This window comes from Stegostoma tigrinum, chromosome 15, assembly GCF_030684315.1.
Source record: "Stegostoma tigrinum isolate sSteTig4 chromosome 15, sSteTig4.hap1, whole genome shotgun sequence".
In the NCBI taxonomy this organism is placed as follows: Eukaryota; Metazoa; Chordata; class Chondrichthyes; order Orectolobiformes; family Stegostomatidae; genus Stegostoma; species Stegostoma tigrinum.
The window spans coordinates 74357582-74380795 of record NC_081368.1 but is presented as its reverse complement, the minus strand read 5'-3'; the positions used below and the strand labels follow the sequence as shown (position 1 = coordinate 74380795).

The 23214-nt window shown below is 46.5% G+C and overlaps 1 protein-coding gene and 1 long non-coding RNA gene across 2 annotated transcripts in view; both read right to left on the bottom strand.

Annotated features, from left to right (window-relative positions):
* The window catches only part of LOC132210578 (uncharacterized), a 188638-nt gene extending 177146 nt beyond the window's left edge, over positions 1-11492 (bottom strand). The window contains exon 1 of the long non-coding RNA XR_009446724.1: positions 11412-11492. This is a non-coding gene — a long non-coding RNA (uncharacterized LOC132210578). The remainder of the gene's footprint in view (positions 1-11411) is intronic.
* A 137-nt stretch (positions 11493-11629) lies between these two features.
* Positions 11630-22012, bottom strand: LOC132210567 (elastin-like). The gene is made up of 2 exons (XM_059651298.1): positions 21565-22012; positions 11630-11721 (listed from the first exon to the last, which is right to left on the bottom strand). The coding sequence occupies exon 1, from the start codon at positions 21964-21966 to the stop codon at positions 21643-21645; it is 324 nt and encodes a 107-aa protein (XP_059507281.1). The 5' UTR covers positions 21967-22012; the 3' UTR covers positions 11630-11721; positions 21565-21642.
* Between the last annotated feature and the right edge of the window lie 1202 nt (positions 22013-23214).

The window sequence follows — 23214 nt, the reverse complement described above, 5'->3', positions numbered from 1 at the left end:
AAGGCCAATGGGCACATGGTTGAGCTTTCTTTGTTCAGTGCTGCGCTGCATGGTTTACCACATGACCGGCAGATAAGGGGAAATTTCGCCATGATTTGTCGACAAGGGCAAAGAGGTCCTGATCAGTGGTCAGTACAGAGGAGGACCATTTTCTTCCTAGAGGAGGCCACACCATCAGACGCACCAAACATGGTCTGACCTCACCAACCAGCTCGGTAAGGTATCTGCAGTCTGAAGACATGTTTAACAGTACAGGCAAGCATCAATAACCTTCCCTGCTCTGCTAAGATATTACATCACCGTATTCTCTGCTCCCTCACATTCACTGAATATCTATTATAGCAACAACCCCCAAACAATGCTCATGCTGCACCATTTTCACTACTGTATACAACACCTTCCCTCCCCTTTTTGCTCTGTCTCTCTCTTGCCTCCACTATATTCCCCATATTAATAACATGGTCTGAATTCAACACTGTCGGCTGACTCACTCCAGACCCTTCACCATTTCTCCTTCACCTACACCAGCACTTATAGCAAAACCACGCACTTTCACCCTCCCTCCCTTCCTCCCTTTCTCTCATTCCAGGAGAAACAGTGTGTCAGAGCACAGAAAGGGCCAAGCCAGGTGGTGGAGTGCCTAACATCAGTTCCCTCAATCCCATCCCCCTACCATATGGAGAGGACCCTGGTACAAGCTGAAGAGAGCCTAGATGACTTGTCTGGAGATTCCAAAACAGCTACATCCCACCAACTAATTAAGGATCAATGTTCAGTGGAAGGCAATTCTCACTTTAAACCCACTGTCAGATCCATTTCCGCCTTGCACAGCTTAGAAGCTGTGCCCCTGACGTCATCTCCCTTTTATATTGAGGCGGTACGAATGGAGTCTCCACGGTGGTGGTGGGCAGGAGGGTGGGCTAACAACACATCATCGCCACCTGCTCCCAGGAAGGGAGCACAGAGGCTCCCTCCTACACCTTCTTCAGACAGCTCAGATATTGAAACCAAATATTGAACACACCCCCATCTATATCAATGGAAATGAGGTTGACAGGTTGGAGTCTGCCAAGTTCCTTGAAGTGACAATCGCCAACAACTTGTCCTGGACTTCCCACATAGCTGTGACAGTCAAGGAGGCATAACAATGCCTCTTCTTCCAGAGGCTCAGGGTGGCTCAGGAAATTTGGCATGTCCATAATATCCATTCGGCAACTTCCACAGATACACCATTGAAAGCACACTGCCCAGGTGCATAACTGCCTGGTATGGCAACTGATCTGCCCAGGAACTTAAGAAAATTTAGAATGTGGTGTGTACAACTCAGACCATCACAGAAGCCAACCTTCCATCCATGGACTCCATTTACATGGCTCACTGCCATGGAAAGGCTCCCAATATCATTAAAGGCACATTGCACCCCAGCAATGATCTCCTACAACCTCTTCCATCAGGCAGGACATACAGAAGTCTGAACACATGCACGTACAAGCAAGTTCAGTAACAGCTTCTTCCTGACCATCATTAGATAGATGAATGGACTCTCTAGCCTCAAATGATGCTGATCTTGCCAATGTTGATCTTGCTTAGTGCACATCTGTGCACTGCAACCTGTCTGCCTCTGTCTAAGTCTTTTTGATCTGTACATCCATTGCTTACTATGATCTGTTTGTACTGCTTGTAAACCAAGCTTTATACTATACTTTGGTCCACGTGACAATCAATCAATCTGGTAGATTCCCTGTTCTCCCCACTTGTCCTGACAGCTTCAATAATCTGTGCTTATATACACCCAGGACCCTCTGCTCCTGCACCTCGTTTATGACTGTGCAGCTTATTTTATAATGTCTTTCAATGTTCTCCCTACCAACGTGCATCACCTCACTCTGCTCTGCATTGGTCCTCACCTGCCATATAATCTGAACACTAAACCAAACACTGTGAATCCTACATTTAACGGCCTTTTCGTTTTTCAATTAATGTCTTTGGATGCACAGAATAGTTTCATCGATATCTAGCGATGTTGTTCCTGAGATATTTCCATCACCGCCCTGCTTCAGTTCAGCTTGATCAGATTAATACTTTGTGAAGATGACTGTCTGAAGTTTATTATCAAACACAATACTGTGTTTATTTGTGCCTTGTTTTTTTTTTAAAGAAAATATTTCAGCAAGAATTACCCAAAGCAGAATTTGTATTTTGGCAGGAGGTGTAGGGAGAATGTGGGGCAGGGAATTTTAGCTTTGAGGGAAAAAGAAATGAAAAAATGTTCAATGGAAACTGGATTTGTCTTGACACAATTTCCATTCTGAATGTGTAGAGCTGAATGCTATCAATTCCATTTCAAGTGGATTTGCTGATGGAAAACTTAAATCATACATCATATTGACTTCTGAGAGCCACTTGATTAATTAGTACCTGAATGTTACCTTTCAATATATTCATCTGATCTGTCAGTGGAAAAAGATTTCAAACATCTTTGTTATAGAATCCCTACAGTATGGAAACAGGCCATTCAGCCCAACAAGTCTGCACCAGCTCTCTGAAGATCATCCCACCCAGATTGGCCTCTCTACCCTAAAACCGACTAACATATACATCCCTGGACACTTTGGGTAATTTAGCATGGCCAATCCACCTAAACTGCACATTTGTGTGCATTCAGCTCTGCACATACAGAATAGAACTTCTGTCCAGTCAAATCCAGTTTTCCTTGCACATTTTTCCTTGTTTTTCTGCATATCTTTGTAGACAATTTCTATCCAAATAATCATCCAGTTCCCTCTTAGAATGTTTCAGTTGAACCTCCTACATCACATTTCCATGTAATGTATTCCAGACCCCTCCTACTCGCTGTGTGACAAAGCTTTTTCTCTCAACAGTCTTCCTTCTTTTTCATGTCACTTTAAATCTATGCCCTCTCATTCCTTTTTTGAGTTGGCAGTGAGAACAGCTTCTCATTATTAAACTAACTAGCCCACTTTTGACATTTAAAACTTGCATCAATCTCCTCACAACCTTCTTCTCTCCATGGAGAATTGTTCCAACTTGTTCAATCATCACTGGAACTGAAATTTCTCATTTCTTGAACCATTCTTGTAAATCACCAGCACTCACTCCAATGCATTCATATCTTTCCTTTCATGTGGTACCCATAACCGCACAATATTCAGCCGAAATCTCATATGTATCAGCCGAAATCTCATATGTATCTTGTATAAATTAAATATTGTCTACCTGCTCTTGTATTCTATGCCCTTGTGAATAAAGATGAGAACACTGGATGTTTCATTAACTTCTCACCTTGACATGCACTGCCATCTTCAATGTTGTACGTAAATAGACACGTTCTACTGCTCCTGCACCATCGTTAGAATTGTACACTCTATTTTAAGTGATCTTTCAGAATTCTTGTGACCAAAGTGCACTACTTCACATTTCCCTGCATTGAAACTCGTCTACACCTATCTGCCCACTCCATCAACTCAGGAATATTCCACATGAGTTTAACTACAATCTAAGATTCTTGCTTCCCAAATTTCCCTACCAGTTGATGTTAGCATATTGTTCCTAATATTTGAAGCCAAGTTTAATCTCAGTAACATGTGAGAACAGCATCTGCTGTCTTCCCCTCAGTCCTTGATCTGATTTGCAAAGTTCTTCATCTTTGGGATGTGCTTTCATTGTAATCAGTTCATGGCTCAGGTTACATAAAGACCACTCACATAAGTACAACAAACTGTATTGATCCCACATTCCCCACATTGTCGGAATAGGGAGAGGTGGGCCAATGGGAGCATATAGCATGGGATGTATTCACCCTTCTCTTCCTCACATTACTCGGATAGGTTGGAGTAAACTAATGAGAGCTTTAGCTGGAGCTGTACTAACCCCTCTACATCAAAGTGACAATAAGAAGTGGGGCCATAATATCTGAGAGAGAGTGCACTCTGAGTTGTATCTGGGATTAAGGATAGTGTGAGATATGATCACAAATCGATCTTTGGTCAAGTGCACAGCAAGGCTTTTAACAAAATAGAGTCATGGAGACATACAGCACAGACACAGACACTTCAGTACAACTTATCCATGCCAACCAGATATCCTAAATATACCTAGTCCCATATGCCAGCATTTGGCCTTTATTCCTCTCAGCCTTTCCAAATCATATAGCCATCCAAGTGGCTCTTAAATATTGCAATTGTACCAGCCTCCAGCACTTCTTCTGGCAGTTCATTCCATACATGTACCACCCTCTGCATAAAAAAGGTACCTCTTAGTGTCCCTTTCAAATCTTTCCCTTCTTATCTTAAACCTATGCCCTCTATTTTTGGACTCCCCCAGTCTGGGGAAAAGACCTTGCCTATTTACCCTATCCATGCCTTCATAATTTTATAAACCTCCATAAGTTCACCTCTCAACTGGCAGGGAAAATAGCCCCAGTCTATTCAGCCTCACCCTATAGCTCAAAGCCGCCAATCCTGGCAACAGCCTTGTAAATCTTTTCTGAACACTTTCAAGTTTCACGACATCCTTCCTAGAGGAGGAAGACAAGAATTACACACAGTATTCCAATAGTGGTATAATCAGCATCGTGTGCAGCCACAACATGACCTCCCAACACTTATACTGAATGCAGTGCCCAGTAAAGGGTCTCAACCCGAAATGTCAGCTTTCCTGCTCTTCTGATGCTGCTTGGCCTGCTGTGTTCATCCAGCTTCACACCATTTTATCTAGTATACCAAATGCCTTGTTCACAGTCCTGTTTACTGTGATTCCACTTTCAAGGAGATATGAACCTGCACTCCAAGGTCTCTTAGTTCAGCAACAATCCCCAGGACCTTACCATTAAGTGTTTAAGTCCTGGCCCGATTTACCTTTCCAAAATGCAAATTCTCATATCTATCTAAATTAATCTCCATCTGCCATTCCTTAGCCAATTGGGCCATCTGAGTGAGGTCTCCTTGTACTCTGAGGTAATCTTCTTCATTATCCACTATGCCTCCAGTCTTGGTGTCATCTGCAAACTTACCAACCATAACTCTGATGTTCACATGCAGATCATTTATATAAGCAATGAAAAGCTGTGGACCCAGTACCGATCCTTGTGGCAAACTGCTGGTCACAGCCTCCAGTCTGAAATAACAACACTTTTCGACCGCACTCTGTCTTCTACCTTTGAGCTAGTTCTGTAACCAAATAGCTACTACTCCCTCTATTTCATGTGATCTAACCTTGCTGACCAGTCTACCATGAGGAACCTTGTCAAATGCCTTACTGTAAGTCCATATTGATAATGTTCACTGTTCTATCGTCATGAATCCTATTTGTTACTTCTTCAAAAAACTCAATCAACAATTTCCCATGCACAAAGTCATGTTGCTTAGCCCTAATCAGGCCTTGCCTTTCTAAATACATAAAAACCCTGTCCCTCAGGATTCCCTCCAACAGCTTGACTACCACTGATGTCTATCATTCCCTGACTTGTCCTTACCACATTTCTTAAATAGTGGAACTGTGTTAGCCAAACTCCAGTCTCCCGGCACCTTTCCTGTGACTATCGAAGACACAGATGCCTCAGCAAAGGGCAAAACAATTACTTCTTTAACTTCTTTAACAGAGTTCTAGGGTACACTTGATCAGGTCCCAGGGATTTATCCATCTTTATGCATTTGAAGGCACACAATACCTCCTCCTTTGTAATATGGACATTTTACAAATATTTATTTATGTCCCATGTTCTCTACCTTCCACATCCTTCTCCACAGTAAATACTGATGCAACATACTCATTTAATATCTCCTCTATCTCCAATGGTTACACACATAGGTGGCCTTGCTTATCCTTAAGGGCCCTGATTCACTTTCCAGTTACTCTTTCATCCTTAACATATTTGTAGAAACCCTTTAAATTCTCCTATTTGCCAAAGCTATGTCATGTCCCCTTTTTGCCCTCCTGAATTCCCTCCTAGATAGACTCCTACTGCTTTTATACTCTTCTAGGCAATCACTCAATTCTGCGGTCTCTACCTGACATATGCCTCCTTCTTATCTTGACCAAAACCTCAATTTCCCTAGACATCCGGCATTTCCTAGACCTACCAGCCTTGCCCTTCACACTAACTGTAACATACTGTTTCTGAATTCTTGTCATCTCATTTTTGAAGGCTTTATATTTTCCAACCATCCCTTTATCTTTGAACCCATACAATTTTTCAACGTTCTTGCCTCATACTGTCAAAATTGGCCTTCCTCCAATACAGAACTTTTAGATCCGGCCTATCCTTTTCCATCACTACTTTAATGCTAATAGAATTATGGCCACTGTCCCAAAATGCTCCCCGAATGACACCTCAGTCACCTGCCTTGCCTTAGTTCCTCAAGAGTAGGACAAGTTTTGCACCTTCTCCAGAAGATACATCTATATACAGAATCAGAAAATTTTCTTATATGCGCCCAACTAATTCCTCTGCACCCAAGCCCTTAACACAATGGCAGTCCCTGTCTATGTTTGGAGTATTAAAATCCCCTACCATAACCACCTATTATTCTTGCAGATAACTGAGATGTTATTACAAATTTGTTTCTCAATTTCCCACTGACGATTTGCAGGTCTATAGTACAGTGAAGTAAGCTGATCAACCCTTTCTTGCTTGTCAGTTCCATCCAAATAACTTGCCTGGATGTTCTCTCTGGAATATTCTCCCCAAATCATGTAATGCTATCCTGCATCAAAAATGCCACCCCCCCCTTCTCCTGTGCCACCCCTACCCCTCACCGCCCCCCCCCCCCCGCCCCCCACACCCCCGCTGTGATCTACAGCATCTATACCTTGGAATATTAAGCTGCCAGTCCTGTCCATCCCTGAGCCACGTCTCTGTAATTGATATGATATTCCAGTCTCATTTTTCTAATCATGATCTGAGTTCATCTGCTTTAGCTTCATTGAAATAAATATACTCCTCTACTTTATTTCTGCCTGCCATATCTGTTTGACTTACTTTTTTTCCCAACTGTACCAGTCTCAGACTGATCTCCTTCTTCGCTATCTCCCTGGTTCCCAAAACCATTCGCTCTGTTACTAGTTTAAATCTTTCCAAGCATCTCTAGCAAATCTCTCTGGTAGGATAGTAGTCCTCTTCCAATTCAGGTGCAATGCATCCTTCTTGTACAGGTCATTTCTACCCTGGAAGACATTCCAATGATTCAAAAATGTGAATTTTTCTCCCCTGCACAAGCTCCTTAGCCAAGCATTTATCTGCTCTAAATTCTCCTATTCCTACCCTCACTAGCTCATGGCACTGGGAGTAACCCAGATATTTCTACACTTGAGGACCTAATTTTTAATTTCCTGCCTAGCTTTCTGTATGCTTTCCCCAGAAACTCATCTATTTCTGTTCCAATATCATTAGTTCCTAAGTGTACAATGGCCCTCTGCAGATCCCTCTCACCTTTGAGAATGTTCTGCATGCTTTCCGAGATATCTTTGATCCTGGCTTCAACACACATTCTGATGTCTCGCTGTCAGCTGCAGAAACATCAGTCCGTGCCTCTGACTAGACAGTACCGTCTCAATAATCAGTGGTCTGGAAGCTAGTTTCACATTAGAGACAGTCTCGGTACCAGGCTGTCAGTGCTGTATTTTCTAGAGAAGCCACCACCCCCTACATTTTTCAATACAGAAGACTTATTTGAGATAGTGCAGGAGTCCCCTGTGGCTATCCCTATCTGCCTCCATCTCCTTTCCTGGAGGCCACCCATTTACCTGACTGCATCTTCAGTTTATCTCCCTTCCTGCAACTGCAATCCATCATATTCCTCATTGCCTCTGAGTGCCACTCCAACCTATCTATGTGATCCTACAAGATTCACAACCAAACACTCTTCCTGCTGACATAATCATTAGTAACATGGAAACTCTCCCAAATCTCCCACATCTGATAGGAAGAACACATCACTTTATTAAAAGTCATTTTGCATCTTACTAATCTACAGACCCGTACAGTCTTTCTGCTCTAAAAACACTGCTCCAGGCTGGCTTAGTACGTAAGTCTTTTTCTATGTTTTAAACGTTTAATCAAGAGACAGATCTCAATAACAACGTATAATAAAAAAAACTCTACTCACTATTGTGTATTTACAAAAGAAAAACAGTAAAGTTACACTTTAAAAAGCCACTTAGCTGTTCAAGTGCTGAGAATTCCCACCCATAGGTTTCTCTAAGGTCAGATGTGAATTTTGTTGTCTGTTTGTTTTTCTTAGAGTGAGCTCCGATGACCAGTGATACTTGAATCCAGACAGTAAAAGCAATAGCTGTGCAGGTTACTTTTGGGTCAGGCAATTCCTTGTCTGAATGATCACTCTTCAGCTTTATACACTTGCCAGGATAGGAGAGGACTTGGAAATCGGGGAATGGAATTTTCAGCAGCAATTAAAGACGATGGCTTTGATTTGCTAAGTTTAAAATGGAGAATATTCCTGAAAAGGTGGAATGGAAAGGGTGGGTGTTGAGGTAGATCCTCCTGTTGTCAGTGGATGTGTGAGAAGTAACAGCACTTTTAGATGATTCCATCAGTGGTAGTGTATTGTTGAGAAATAGAATAAACCAAGGATATATTCTTGGGGACACCAGGAACAAGTAGAGGAAAGGGAGGTTGCAGATGGGTCAGTGGTTTGTGTGGATGGTAGGGTGTAGGGTTATTTTTGAGGAAAGTGCTGATGGTGAATATTAAGGAGAGAGGGATAAAAACAGAAGAGAATGAGAGAGCCATGACAATATCAGTGAACATGGGGCCATTGGATCATTGGCAGATTAGCTGGAAAGTTTTGGGAGACATCTTCACGCATCAAAAATTTGCACAGCAAGAGCCAGAGAATGCTGGCTGGGCAATAACAAACCTTAGCTTCGTCCCTGGTAATGCCCAACACACTCAGCTTTGGCTGTGCCTCAAATACTCAGTCTTGGCAGTGCTGAAAACAATCAGACTTAGCTGTGCCTGAAACAATCAGCCTTCTGATTAACAGCCAAATGTGCTGACCAACAGCATCACATTAATAGATGTGCGCACAACCGGTAGGATCCCCTAAACCAAGTGGCCAGTTTCTGTTTCTCTGATGCTGTCTGGCCTGCTGTGTTCCTCCAGCTCTACACTGTTTTGCCTCTGACTCCAGCATCTGCAATTCTTGTAATCTCTGAGTTAGTTTCTTTTTTACCTTTTCTGTTAGATGCTCATGGTTGTGAATTATCCTGGCCAAATTCTATCCATTTCCCAAAACAAAAGTTAAAAGAATGAATGGCTGCAAAGTTGAATGGTACAGGGACTTCACTGGCCCATTTTGAAGTGCAATCTTTTGAATGTGCAATAACTACTGTGTTTGCTGAGTATGTAAGATGTTCATGTTTAGAAACAACAAAGCTAATTCTTTCCTAATAAAGCGAGGAATAAATGACAGAGAAAACATAAAGGCCATGCAATAATTCCAGAACGGGAAGGATTTCCTTACCAGAATTGACTGGGATTTTCATCCACTAACTCTCAATAGTGATATTTGCAGATGAAATCCAATGCTAGAGGTGACTGTGATTACCAAACTTTGCTGAAACTGCAGCTGAGTGAGTAAGTGATGAGATAACAAGGTGTAGAGCTGGATGAACACAGCAAGCCAAGCAGCATCAGAAGAGCAGGAAAGCTGATGTTTTGGGTCAAGAAATTGTCGAGATAACAAGGTGTGGAGCTGGAGGAACACAGTAGGCCAGGCAGCATCAGAGGAGCGGAAAGCTGACACTTTGGGCCAGGACACTTCTTCAGAAATGTTTGTTTTTTTCTGAAGAAGCATTTCGATCCGAAACACCAGCTTTCCTGCTCCTCTGATGCTGCTTGGCCTGGTGTGTCCATCCAGCTCTATACCTTGTTATCTCAGATTCTCCAGCATCGGCAGTTCCTACTATCTCTGATTAAGTGATGAGTTGGTGAATCCATGGGGTTGGCTCATGTGTTGGTTCAAATCCTGCCGACTGCAACCTGTGGCACTGCTGCTTTCATAAAACAAGTGCCCACAAGGTGCTAATGACCCAAACACTCTTACAATTTCTCGTAGAGACAGTAAAAATGCCGATGCTGGGGTCAGAGATAGCACTGTGTGGAGCTGGAAGAACACAACAGGCTAGGTAGCATCAGAGAAGCAGGAAAGCTGACATTTTGAGTTAGGGCACTTCTTCAGAAAAAAAACATTTCTGAAGAATTGTCCCCGCCCAAAATGTCAGCTTTTCAGCTCTTCTGAAGCTGCCTGGCCTGTTGTGTTCCTCCAGCTCCACACCTTGTTGTCTCTACAATTTCTTATGGCTTTTTCAAGGAAGTTTGGAAACTGCAGGATCCCCTTAACCAGGCAATGAGTTTGTTTGCCTGTCATTTGTTACATTTTCATTTGGATTCTCTGAGAATGCGAGAGGCCTATGTTTAGAAACACCAAACCTTGTTTTGTTTTAACAAAGAGGGGAAAATGTGAGACAGAAGCTTTCAAGTCATGAAACAATTCACAAATGGGCACAATTTTCATACCGGAATCAGCTGAAATATTCATCTGTATCCTCCCAACAGTGATTTTTGTCAAATCCAATGCAAGTGACTATGTTAGCTGAATCATGTGCCTGTCGCCGAATCCTTAAGGCGGTGGACTTGAAACCTTTTTGGGTTATCCTGTGCAGTTTTGAATCTTGCTGTCTATGGTCTGCTCTGCTGTTGCTTTACTGAAGCACAGGCCTGTCCTTCTTATTGGTGCTGTTCAAGGAAGTTTGCTACCTTTAATACTGCTAGCCTTGTAAGTAATTTCTGCAATTTCTGGCTGTTTCTCAAGCTTGAGGCACTTGTAACTCTCACTGTCTGTGTTCTTCTGCATGCCTCAATGAGTGCAACTTGTCTGAATGATTGAACACATTATTACTGTCCCAAACTACTCATTGTCTGTCAGTTTCCCAGCTTTACATTATGACTGAGCTCAGAAATAAAATGCTGGTTTACAAAACATCAGAGGACATTTTCTGTTTCTGCCTTGCCTAAGTGGGGCCAACATCACTTAGCAGAGTGACAGCTTGATTCTCTACTCAATAATAATGTGTGACCTCTCATGACTGGCTATTGCTTGCAGATCAATTACAACTTGGCTGATAACCTGATCCTACCCAGACAGAAATTGTTAAAATCCATTAGAATGAAAGGTACGACACTCTTCAAATTTGGACACAGGCCTTAGTGATATTTTGCACCACAATCCAGTAATGCATTGTTCAAAACAAAACCATTTGTGAGACATTATGCAAGGCTAATGGACGAGATTTCTGATTCATGCATTCTTTTTTGCATTCAATAAAAAAAAGAACTTCACAAGCTTTCTCAAATTTAGATGGTCACTTACGATATCATTTTCACCTTTGGTTGACACGGAGTAATTCACACGTTCGAGGAGAAAGTGCTGAGCAGCGACACAATTCTCAGTTCTGAGAGCTGGATTCAACCACTATTCCAATGTGTTTCAGCAGTGTAGGGCCTGTAACTGTCACTACACGCAGAAAGGCCCTGGTTCAGAGCAGTGCAGAATCAGAGATGCTGCCATAAAATCTGGCAAGGTGTGTTGTCCTGTCATGTTTATAAATGTGAATGGAATTTGTTATTTCACTGCTGGTCGAATTGCCAAATCTCGTATTGAGTCTTCTTGGCAATATTTGCTGTTGTATTGGGAAGAAAAACAATACAACTTCAATTACTTGTGACATATAACTTTTTTGGATTTCTCTCCCTTCCTGGTTACATTTATGCATGAGCTGTATGGCACATGCCATCTTTTATGCTGATTTGGCGAAGTACAACTGTTCAGGTCTGTTTGATCTTTGATGCAGAGAAACTGCTCAAACAATGAGAATACAAAGTGCAGAGCTTATTCCAAGTTATGATACTGAACCTGGCAATGGCTGTCTAGCTGTTTTACCATTATATTTGAAATAGCTACGTGCCAAAAACTGTAGGTATATGGACTAACACATCCAAAATCTGCACAGCAAGTGACTTCAGCCACCTGCAATGTGACCCCAACACCAAGGATATATTTCCCTCCTCAACCCTATCTGTCTTCTGTTGGAGTTGCTCTCTCCGCGACTCACTGGTCAGCTCCACACTCCCCTCCAGCCCCACCACTCCTGGCACCTTTCCCTACAACCACAGGAAGTGCTACACTTGCCCCTACACCTCCCTCCTTACCTCCATCCAAGAAACAAAAAATCCTTCCACATCAGACAGAGGTTCGCCTCTGCATCTGCCAACGTTGTCTACTGCATTCGCTGCTCTTGATGTGGCCTCCTCTACACTGGTGACACCAAGCTGAGACTTGGAGACCGCTTTTTCGAGAGCCTATGCTTTGTTCGTGTTTCAGTTGCAGTGTGTATATAAATTCTGTTTTGCTTAAAGGTGAGTGATTTGATCAGTTGCATCATACCTGGGACACCCACTTCACTCCACTTTAAAATAAGAAGAAGTTAGGGTCTAACCTCCCTTCTTGAAATATTTTGAGAGGGTTCTGAACTGGTACAAAGCAGTAACCAACTGAATTAATGAGCGAGTTGTGCAATTGTATCAATTCACTCGCTACCATTGACAAATGGCACACTTTCCAGTTGCAAACCATTTCAACAGCCCCTCCCACTCCCTGGGTGACATGTCTATCCTGGGTGTCATCCAGTGTCACAATGATGCCACCCAGAAACTGGAGGAGCAGCATCTCATATTCCACCTTGGGAGCCTACAACCCAATGGTCTCAATGTGGACTTTACTAGTTTCAAAATCTCCCCACCTCTGGCCTCATTCCATGATCAACTCTCCCTCTCATCCCTGCCTCCTCGACCTGACACAACCTGTCCATCTACTCTCCCACGTATCCGCCCCTACTACCTCACTGACCAATTCCCACCACTGTTTACCTGCTCTCACCTATAACTATCCCACCATTCCCCAGCCCCACCCATGTTCTCTCTTTATTTCAGAGATACCTTCTCCCTCTCCCATTTCTGAAGGTTCTGGACTCAAAAAGTCTACTTTCCTGCTCCTCTGATTCTGCCTGGCCCACTGTGTTTCAGCAGCCCCACACTGTCTTATCTCTGACTCCAGTATTGGCAGTTCTTACTATCTCTCAGTGACAAAGAATGTTGGGGCATTAACACCCCTTGGCTTTGTCCCTGGCTGCACCCGAAATACTCAGTCTTCTGATTAACAGCCCAATGTGCTGACCAATTGCATCACATAAACGACATAAAGCCAATCAGCAGGATACCCTTAACCAGGCAAGTGCTTTTTGTTTCATCTGTTAGATTTTCATATCTGCCAATTAAAGTTTAAAGAATGAATGACTACAAAGATACTCGCTGTATTGTCAGAATGCCAGTGCAGTCAAGTTGGGCTGAATGGTTTCCATCTACACCGTATGAATTTTATGATTCTGGGGAATCACAGGAGATCTCCAATGAATCACTTCATCCCTCCGACATGATGCCTGACATGTGTTTATACCCGAATTTCTGGTACAGCATTTCAATCAGGGAATAGTCACAAGTGAGACAAAGGGTGATTGGCCAGGCCTGTTTGTGCTTTTGTCCCAAGTTTTTTCAGTCATACTGTGATGTATACCACATGACCTGCTTCATCTTTCCTGGAGGGATCCACACACGCTTTTGCTTGAGAATCTTACAGAGGGCGCTGCAAGGGCCTGGTTCGTAACTCAGCTGAAACATTGCCAGGAGTCAGATTTCAATGAACACCTTCACAGACACTGGAAACACCAATGCTCACCTCATACCAGTCAGCCAGGCTGCTTTACCGAGATAACAAAGTGTGGAGCTGGATGAACAGAGCATGCCAAGCAGCATCTTAGGAGCACAAAAGCTGACATTTCGGGCCTAGAGCCTGAGGCTCAAAACATCAGCTTTTGTGTTCCTAAGATGCTGCTTGGCCTGCTGTATTCATCCAGCTCCACACTTTGTTATCTCGGATTGTTCCAGCATCTGCAGTTCCCATTACCTCTGAAACCACTTTACTTTACCATCTGCTTTGATTGGGATTGATATTGAATTAAATAAAAGCAGTAAAATTATATTTAGAAGGAAAGAAAAGCTGTCACTGATACCAGTATCAATTTCCAGATCCCAGTAACCCTGACACATTACAAAAACAGAAGTTGCTGGAGAAAGCCAACAGGTCTGGCAGCATCTGTGAAGAAAGAAACAGAGGTAAAGTTTTGAGTCCAGTAAACTTTCTTCAGCATCCCTTAGCATCCCTGAGACAATGATATTGAGTGAATTGATACAATTTCACAATTGGTTCATTAATTTAGTTGGTTACTGCTTTGTACCAGTTCAGACCCCTTTCAAAATATTTCAAGAAGGGAGGTTAGACCCTATCTTCTTATTTTAAAGGCAAATGTGAAGGTATGATGCAACTGATCAAATCACTCAGCTTTAAGCAAAACAGAATGTATATACACACTCCAGTTGAAACACAAGCAAAAGAAAGCAGAATTCAGAATAACTACTGGAAAACTGCTGCTAAAAAAACACCTGGGCTGGGGAGCTTGCCACTCCCCTTTCCATTGTTAAACTGTTACTACATAGACTCTTCATTTCTGCATTTGCAACCTCTTTTCAAAGAGAAACCCAGGACAAAAATAATCTTTTTAAAGTGAAAGCATTGTCACACCTCCCACTTTTTAAACAATGAACATCAATATACAAAGATGGCTTGATTTTAAACTAGTATCAGAGATAATGGGAACTGCAGATGCTGGAGAATTCCAAGATAATAAAATGTGAGGCTGGATGAACACAGCAGGCCAAGCAGCATCTCAGGAGCACAAAAGCTGATGTTTCGGGCCTAGACCCTTCATCAGAGAGGGGGGTGGGGAGAGGGAACTGGAATAAATAGGGAGAGAGGGGGAGGCGGACCGAAGATGGAGAGTAAAGAAGATAGGTGGAGAGAGTGTAGGTGGGGAGGTAGGGAGGGGATAGGTCAGTCCAGGGAAGACGGACAGGTCAAGGAGGTGGGATGAGGTTAGTAGGTAGCTGGGGGTGTGGCTTGGGGTGGGAGGAAGGGATGGGTGAGAGGAAGAACCGGTTAGGGAGGCAGAGACAGGTTGGACTGGTTTTGGGATACAGTGGGTGGGGGGGAAGAGCTGGGCTGGTTGTGTGGTGCAGTGGGGGGAGGGGACGAACTGGGCTGGTTTAGGGATGCAGTAGGGGAAGGGGAGATTTTGAAACTGGTGAAGTCCACATTGATACCATATGGCTGCAGGGTTCCCAGGCGGAATATGAGTTGCTGTTCCTGCAACCTTCGGGTGGCATCATTGTGGCAGTGCAGGAGGCCCATGATGGACATGTCATCAAGAGAATGGGAGGGGGAGTGGAAATGGTTTGCGACTGGGAGGTGCAGTTGTTTGTTGCGAACTGAGCGGAGGTGTTCTGCAAAGCGGTCCCCAAGCCTCCGCTTGGTTTCCCCAATGTAGAGGAAGCCGCACCGGGTACAGTGGATGCAGTATACCACATTGGCAGATGTGCAGGTGAACCTCTGCTTAATGTGGAATGTCATCTTGGGGCCTGGGATGGGGGTGAGGGAGGAGGTGTGGGGACAAGTGTAGCATTTCCTGCGGTTGCAGGGGAAGGTGCCGGGTGTGGTGGGGTTGGAGGGCAGTGTGGAGCGAACAAGGGAGTCACGGAGAGAATTCCTCCGCCTCCGCCGCATCTGCTCCCACGATAAGACATTCCACTCCCGCACATCCCAGATGTCCAAGTTCTTTAAGGACCGCAACTTTCCCCCCACAGTGATCGAGAACGCCCTTGACCGCGTCTCCCGCATTTCCCGCAACACATCCCTCACACCCCGCCCCCGCCACAACCGCCCCAAGAGGATCCCCCTCGTTCTCACACACCACCCTACCAACCTCCGGATACAACGCATTATCCTCCGACACTTTCGCCATTTACAATCCGACCCCACCACCCAAGACATTTTTCCATCCCCACCCCTGTCTGCTTTCCGGAGAGACCACTCTCTCCGTGACTCCCTTGTTCGCTCCACACTGCCCTCCAACCCCACCACACCCGGCACCTTTCCCTGCAACCGCAGGAAATGCTACACTTGTCCCTACACCTCCTCCCTCACCCCCATCCCAGGCCCCAAGATGACATTCCACATTAAGCAGAGGTTCACCTGCACATCTACCAATGTGGTATACTGCATCCACTGTACCCGGTGCGGCTTCCTCTACATTGGGGAAACCAAGCGGAGGCTTGGGGACCGCTTTGCAGAACACCTCCGCTCAGTTCGCAACAAACAACTGCACCTCCCAGTCGCAAACCATTTCCACTCCCCCTCCCATTCTCTTGATGACATGTCCATCATGGGCCTCCTGCACTGCCACAATGATGCCACTCGAAGGTTGCAGGAACAGCAACTCATATTCCGCCTGGGAACCCTGCAGCCATATGGTATCAATGTGGACTTCACCAGTTTCAAAATCTCCCCTTCCCCTACTGCATCCCTAAACCAGCCCAGTTCGTCCCCTCCCCCCACTGCACCACACAACCAGCCCAGCTCTTCCCCCCACCCACTGCATCCCAAAACCAGTCCAACCTGTTTCTGCCTCCCTAACCGGTTCTTCCTCTCACCCATCCCTTCCTCCCACCCCAAGCCACACCCCCAGCTACCTACTAACCTCATCCCACCTCCTTGACCTGTCCGTCTTCCCTGGACTGACCTATCCCCTCCCTACCTCCCCACCTACACTCTCTCCACCGATCTTCTTTACTCTCCATCTTCGGTCCGCCTCCCCCTCTCTCCCTATTTATTCCAGTTCCCTCTCCCCATCCCCCTCTCTGATGAAGGGTCTAGGCCCGAAACATCAGCTTTTGTGCTCCTGAGATGCTGCTTGGCCTGCTGTGTTCATCCAGCCTCACATTTTATTATCTTGATTTTAAACTCCTTTCTCTTAGCCTGTTAGTACACTGCAATAGTACAGTTTGAGTGAAGATTTGTAGCTTGGGGCTGGTTTGTAGCTTGGTAGATGTTGGTGTGTTCACCAGGTCATCGACGTATACCACACAATTGGGTAATCCAGAAATGATTATTGGTTAGTCTTTGAAATGTTTCTGGTGCATTTGCCTTACCAAATGGCACGATTTTAAATTTGTACAGTCCATTTGGTGTGACAAATGCCAAAACAGCTTTTGCTCTTTCGGTTAAATTTTCCTGCCAGTACCCTCTGAGTAAGTTTAACTTAGAAATATTAGTTACTTGTTCCAACTGCACTAAATAGTCTTCCAAATATGGAATCGAATATGAATCAGACTTTTGTAACTGCATTAACTTCCGATAGTCTGCACATAATCATTGGGTACCATGTGATTTTGGGATCTTTACTACGGATGAGCTCCAGTCGCTCCAACCCACTTCAATTATTTTGCCCTAGATCATGTGTTGAATCTCATTTTGAATTTGTGCCAACTTTGGAGGGTTAAGTCTATAAGAATCTTTCTTAATTGGAACAGTGTTGTAAAATCTACATCATGCATAATTAGATTTGTATTTCCCAGCTTATTTCAACCATGTGATAGTAATAACTCTTTCAGGTCATTTCAATTATCCTCTGGAAGCCAACTCAATTATTTATCGCAATTTTGAGAACTTCTGCATTATCCAGTTTAACCTGATGAATGTCCAATTCAGAATCCTCTGGACTTGGTTCTTCACACTGTGTTGTAACCATTAAAACATTCTCCTTTTGCTTTCCTTCCCTATCAAAATATCTTTTGACTATATTCACATGACACACACTGTGAAATTTCTTTCCATCTGGTATTCTTATCAAATAATTCACCTCACTGAATTTCCATCCAATTTAAAAAGGCCTACTAAATCTTGCTTTTAAAGGTTTACCTACATTGGAAGCAAATCCCTACTGGCAAAATTGCAAACCTTTGATTTCTTGTCTGCTTCATATTTCATCATATGCTGTACTATTTTTACCTGCTATCTAGCCAACTCACACATTCTTAGTTTCAGTGTTCCCCTCACCTCATGCCCAAAAGAAAACACAATTCAAATAGACTGCATTTGGCAGATTCATTTCACGCATCGCAAATTGCAAAATGTGCAAACAGAATACTTTTATCCTCGTCCTCTGGAGAGTCTTTACTATAAGCTCCCAACATGGTCTCTAAAGTTTGATGCTATTGTTCTAATGCTACCTGTGATTCTGCATGGTCTGCATTGGATTTGGATTGTTTTATTCCAAAGATGTCCATAACTTCCTTGAATTACGGCTGTAAAAATTGACCCTTGATCTAATTGTATTTTTATGGTAGTTGGTATCTAGTGAAAAATTTGAGTAACTCTTCTATAATTCTTTTAGCCATGATACTGCATAATGGAATGTCCTCTGGAAATCTAGTGGACACATCCATTATGGTTAACAAATATTGATCCCAATTTTTTGTTTTAGGTAGGTGTTCTACGTAATCAATTAAGACCCTTGTAAAGAGTTCTTCACGTGTAGGAATGGCTAGTAAAGATACTGGTTATATTACTGCCTGAGGTTTTCTAATTATCTGACACCATGACAGATCTTGCACAATCTGCCATGATCAACTTGTGGAGCAGACTCAATAGGTTGAATGGCCTACTTCTTCTCCTATATCTTATAGCCTTATGGTCTTATGGACTTTACTCAGCTGGCCTGAATGTGGCAGTACAGACTAATCTCTCTTGTTCACGTACAGTGACAAGCATAGGTAGAAAGATAGTACCCAGACCGATGAAAGCGCTATTGCATTTTGGCTCACTCCCCTATCACCACCCTATCACTCCCCTATTCACGTGTTACCAACACTTGCTTTCAGTAATCCACTGGAAGTACAACATGATGAACTACTTCTCATAGATAGTATCAGAGATAATGGGAACTGCAGATGCTGGAGATTCCAAGATAATAAAATGTGAGGCTGGATGAACACAGCAGGCCAAGCAGCATCTCAGGAGCACAAAAGCTGACGTTTCGGGCCTAGACCCTTCATCAGAGAGGGGGATGGGGGGAGGGAACTGGAATAAATAGGGAGAGAAGGGGAGGCGGACCGAAGATGGAGAGTAAAGAAGATAGGTGGAGAGGGTGTAGGTGGGGAGGTAGGGAGGGGATAGGTCAGTCCAGGGAAGACGGACAGGTCAAGGAGGTGGGATGAGGTTAGTAGGTAGCTGGGGGTGCGGCTTGGGGTGGGAGGAAGGGATGGGTGAGAGGAAGAACCGGTTAGGGAGGCAGAGACAGGTTGGACTGGTTTTGGGATGCAGTGGGTGGGGGGGAAGAGCTGGGCTGGTTGTGTGGTGCAGTGGGGGGAGGGGATGAACTGGGCTGGTTTAGGGATGCAGTGGGGGAAGGGGAGATTTTGAAACTGGTGAAGTCCACATTGATACCATATGGCTGCAGGGTTCCCAGGCGGAATATGAGTTGCTGTTCCTGCAACCTTCGGGTGGCATCATTGTGGCAGTGCAGGAGGCCCATGATGGACATGTCATCAAGAGAATGGGAGGGGGAGTGGAAATGGTTTGCGACTGGGAGGTGCAGTTGTTTGTTGCGAACTGAGCGGAGGTGTTCTGCAAAGCGGTCCCCAAGCCTCCGCTTGGTTTCCCCAATGTAGAGAAAGCCGCACCGGGTACAGTGGATGCAGTATACCACATTGGCAGATGTGCAGGTGAACCTCTGCTTAATGTGGAATGTCATCTTGGGGCCTGGGATGGGGGTGAGGGAGGAGGTGTGGGGACAAGTGTAGCATTTCCTGCGGTTGCAGGGGAAGGTGCCGGGTGTGGTGGGGTTGGAGGGCAGTGTGGAGCGAACAAGGGAGTCACGGAGAGAGTGGTCTCTCCGGAAAGCAGACAGGGGTGGGGATGGAAAAATGTCTTGGGTGGTGGGGTCGGATTGTAAATGGCGGAAGTGTCGGAGGATAATGCGTTGTATCCGGAGGTTGGTAGGGTGGTGTGTGAGAACGAGGGGGATCCTCTTGGGGCGGTTGTGGCGGGGGCGGGGTGTGAGGGATGTGTCGCGGGAAATGCGGGAGACGCGGTCAAGGGCGTTCTCAATCACCGTGGGGGGGAAGTTGCGGTCCTTAAAGAACTTGGACATCTGGGATGTGCGGGAGTGGAATGTCTTATCGTGGGAGCAGATGCGGCGGAGGCGGAGGAATTGGGAATAGGGGATGGAGTTTTTGCAGGAGGGTGGGTGGGAGGAGGTGTATTCTAGGTAGCTGTGGGAGTCGGTGGGCTTGAAATGGACATCAGTTACAAGCTGGTTGCCTGAGATGGAGACTGAGAGGTCCAGGAAGGTGAGGGATGTGCTGGAGATGGCCCAGGTGAACTGAAGGTTGGGGTGGAAGGTGTTGGTGAAGTGGATGAACTGTTCGAGCTCCTCTGGGGAGCAAGAGGCGGCGCCGATACAGTCATCAATGTACCGGAGGAAGAGGTGGGGTTTGGGGCCTGTGTAGGTGCGGAAGATGGACTGTTCCACGTAACCTACAAAGAGGCAGGCATAGCTGGGGCCCATGCGGGTGCCCATGGCCACCCCCTTAGTCTGTAGGAAGTGGGAGGAGTCAAAAGAGAAGTTGTTGAGTGTGAGGACGAGTTCCGCTAGGCGGATGAGAGTGTCGGTGGAGGGGGCCTGGTCGGGCCTGCGGGACAGGAAGAAGCGGAGGGCCTTGAGGCCATCTCCATGCGGAATGCAGGTGTACAGGGACTGGACGTCCATGGTGAATATGAGGTGTTGGGGGCCAGGGAATTGGAAGTCCTGGAGGAGGTGGAGGGCGTGGGTGGTGTCACGGACATAGGTGGGGAGTTCCTGGACCAAAGGGGAGAAAATGGAGTCCAGATAGGTGGAGATGAGTTCGGTGGGGCAGGAGCAGGCTGAGACGATGGGTCGACCAGGGCAGGCAGGTTTGTGGATTTTGGGAAGGAGATAGAAACGGGCTGTGCGGGGTTGGGGAACAATGAGGTTGGAGGCTGTGGGTGGGAGGTCCCCTGAGGTGATGAGGTCATGAATGGTGTTGGAGATGATGGTTTGGTGCTCGGGTGTGGGGTCATGATCGAGGAGGTCCACATTTCAGCCTTCCCAATTTGGCCCCAACCGTGACCACCTCTACACCCAGAATATTCAGACCCTTCAGAAGCGGTTCTCCCTGCGAGTCCTGAAACAGACACTTGCAGCCATGCGCCGGCACCTCCAGGCACTGCAATCCAGCCTGCCCCAGCTCAGAGCCTCCCTCTCCCAGACCTGCAAAGGACCCCTGCTGTTTTTTATCCGCCGCAGGATCCACAGACTGAACACCCAGTTCCACTCAGCTTTACTGGACACCAAAAATCGTAAGTACAACCAACTCACGGGCCCCTGCCACCCACAAGAGGATTCCTGCGCCTCCCAAATCCCGACTCTGTCCCTGCCCCTCCCCCACCATGCACCCGCCGCCATTGACCATGAGGACACGGCCGGAGACCCCACCGATGACGTCACATCGGCCTCCGCCGGCCACAGAACTTCCGGAACCGCTGCTGCAGTCACCACCTCCACGTCCAGGTACTACAGCCCACACACCACCCTCACCTCAGCTGCTGCCGCCCACCCCGATCCTCCCACCGCCGACGGAACCCCGCCCACGGCCGACGCCGACGGAACCCCGCCCACGGCCGACGCCGACGGAACCCCGCCCACGGCCGACGCCGACGGAACCCCGCCCACGGCCGACGCCGACGGAACCCCGCCCACGGCCGACGCCGACGGAACCCCGCCCACGGCCGACGGAACCCCGCCCACGGCCGACGACATCATCGCTCCGCCCACAACCTCCACAGCCTGCAACCCCAGAGGAGACAGCCACCCTGAGCCCTGCCGAATCTTCACCATCCCCCCAGACCTCCCACTGACTGAGGACGAACGGTCAGTCCTGAGCAAGGGGCTCACCTTTGTCCCCCTACAACCACACATCAACGAATACCAGTCACGGTCGGACATAGAGCAGTTTTTCCGCCGTCTTCGCCTGCATGCCTACTTCTTCAACCGGGAACCCAACCCTCCTTCCACTGACCCCTTCACCCGCTTCCAACACAAGTCCTCCTCCTGGACACCACCCCCAGGCCTCCTACCCTCCCTCGACCTCTTCATCTCCAACTGCCGTCGAGACATTAACCGCCTCAACCTCTCCACCCCTCTCACCCACTCCAACCTCTCCCCCACAGAACGGGCAGCCCTCCGCTCCCTCCGCTCCAACCCCAACCTCACCATCAAACCCGCAGACAAGGGTGGCGCAGTGGTAGTATGGCGTACTGACCTCTACATCGCCGAGGCCAGACGCCAACTCTCCGACACCACCTCCTACCGCCTCCTCGATCATGACCCCACACCCGAGCACCAAACCATCATCTCCAACACCATTCATGACCTCATCACCTCAGGGGACCTCCCACCCACAGCCTCAAACCTCATTGTTCCCCAACCCCGCACAGCCCGTTTCTATCTCCTTCCCAAAATCCACAAACCTGCCTGCCCTGGTCGACCCATCGTCTCAGCCTGCTCCTGCCCCACCGAACTCATCTCCACCTATCTGGACTCCATTTTCTCCCCTTTGGTCCAGGAACTCCCCACCTATGTCCGTGACACCACCCACGCCCTCCACCTCCTCCAGGACTTCCAATTCCCTGGCCCCCAACACCTCATATTCACCATGGACGTCCAGTCCCTGTACACCTGCATTCCGCATGGAGATGGCCTCAAGGCCCTCCGCTTCTTCCTGTCCCGCAGGCCCGACCAGGCCCCCTCCACCGACACTCTCATCCGCCTAGCGGAACTCGTCCTCACACTCAACAACTTCTCTTTTGACTCCTCCCACTTCCTACAGACTAAGGGGGTGGCCATGGGCACCCGCATGGGCCCCAGCTATGCCTGCCTCTTTGTAGGTTACGTGGAACAGTCCATCTTCCGCACCTACACAGGCCCCAAACCCCACCTCTTCCTCCGGTACATTGATGACTGTATCGGCGCCGCCTCTTGCTCCCCAGAGGAGCTCGAACAGTTCATCCACTTCACCAACACCTTCCACCCCAACCTTCAGTTCACCTGGGCCATCTCCAGCACATCCCTCACCTTCCTGGACCT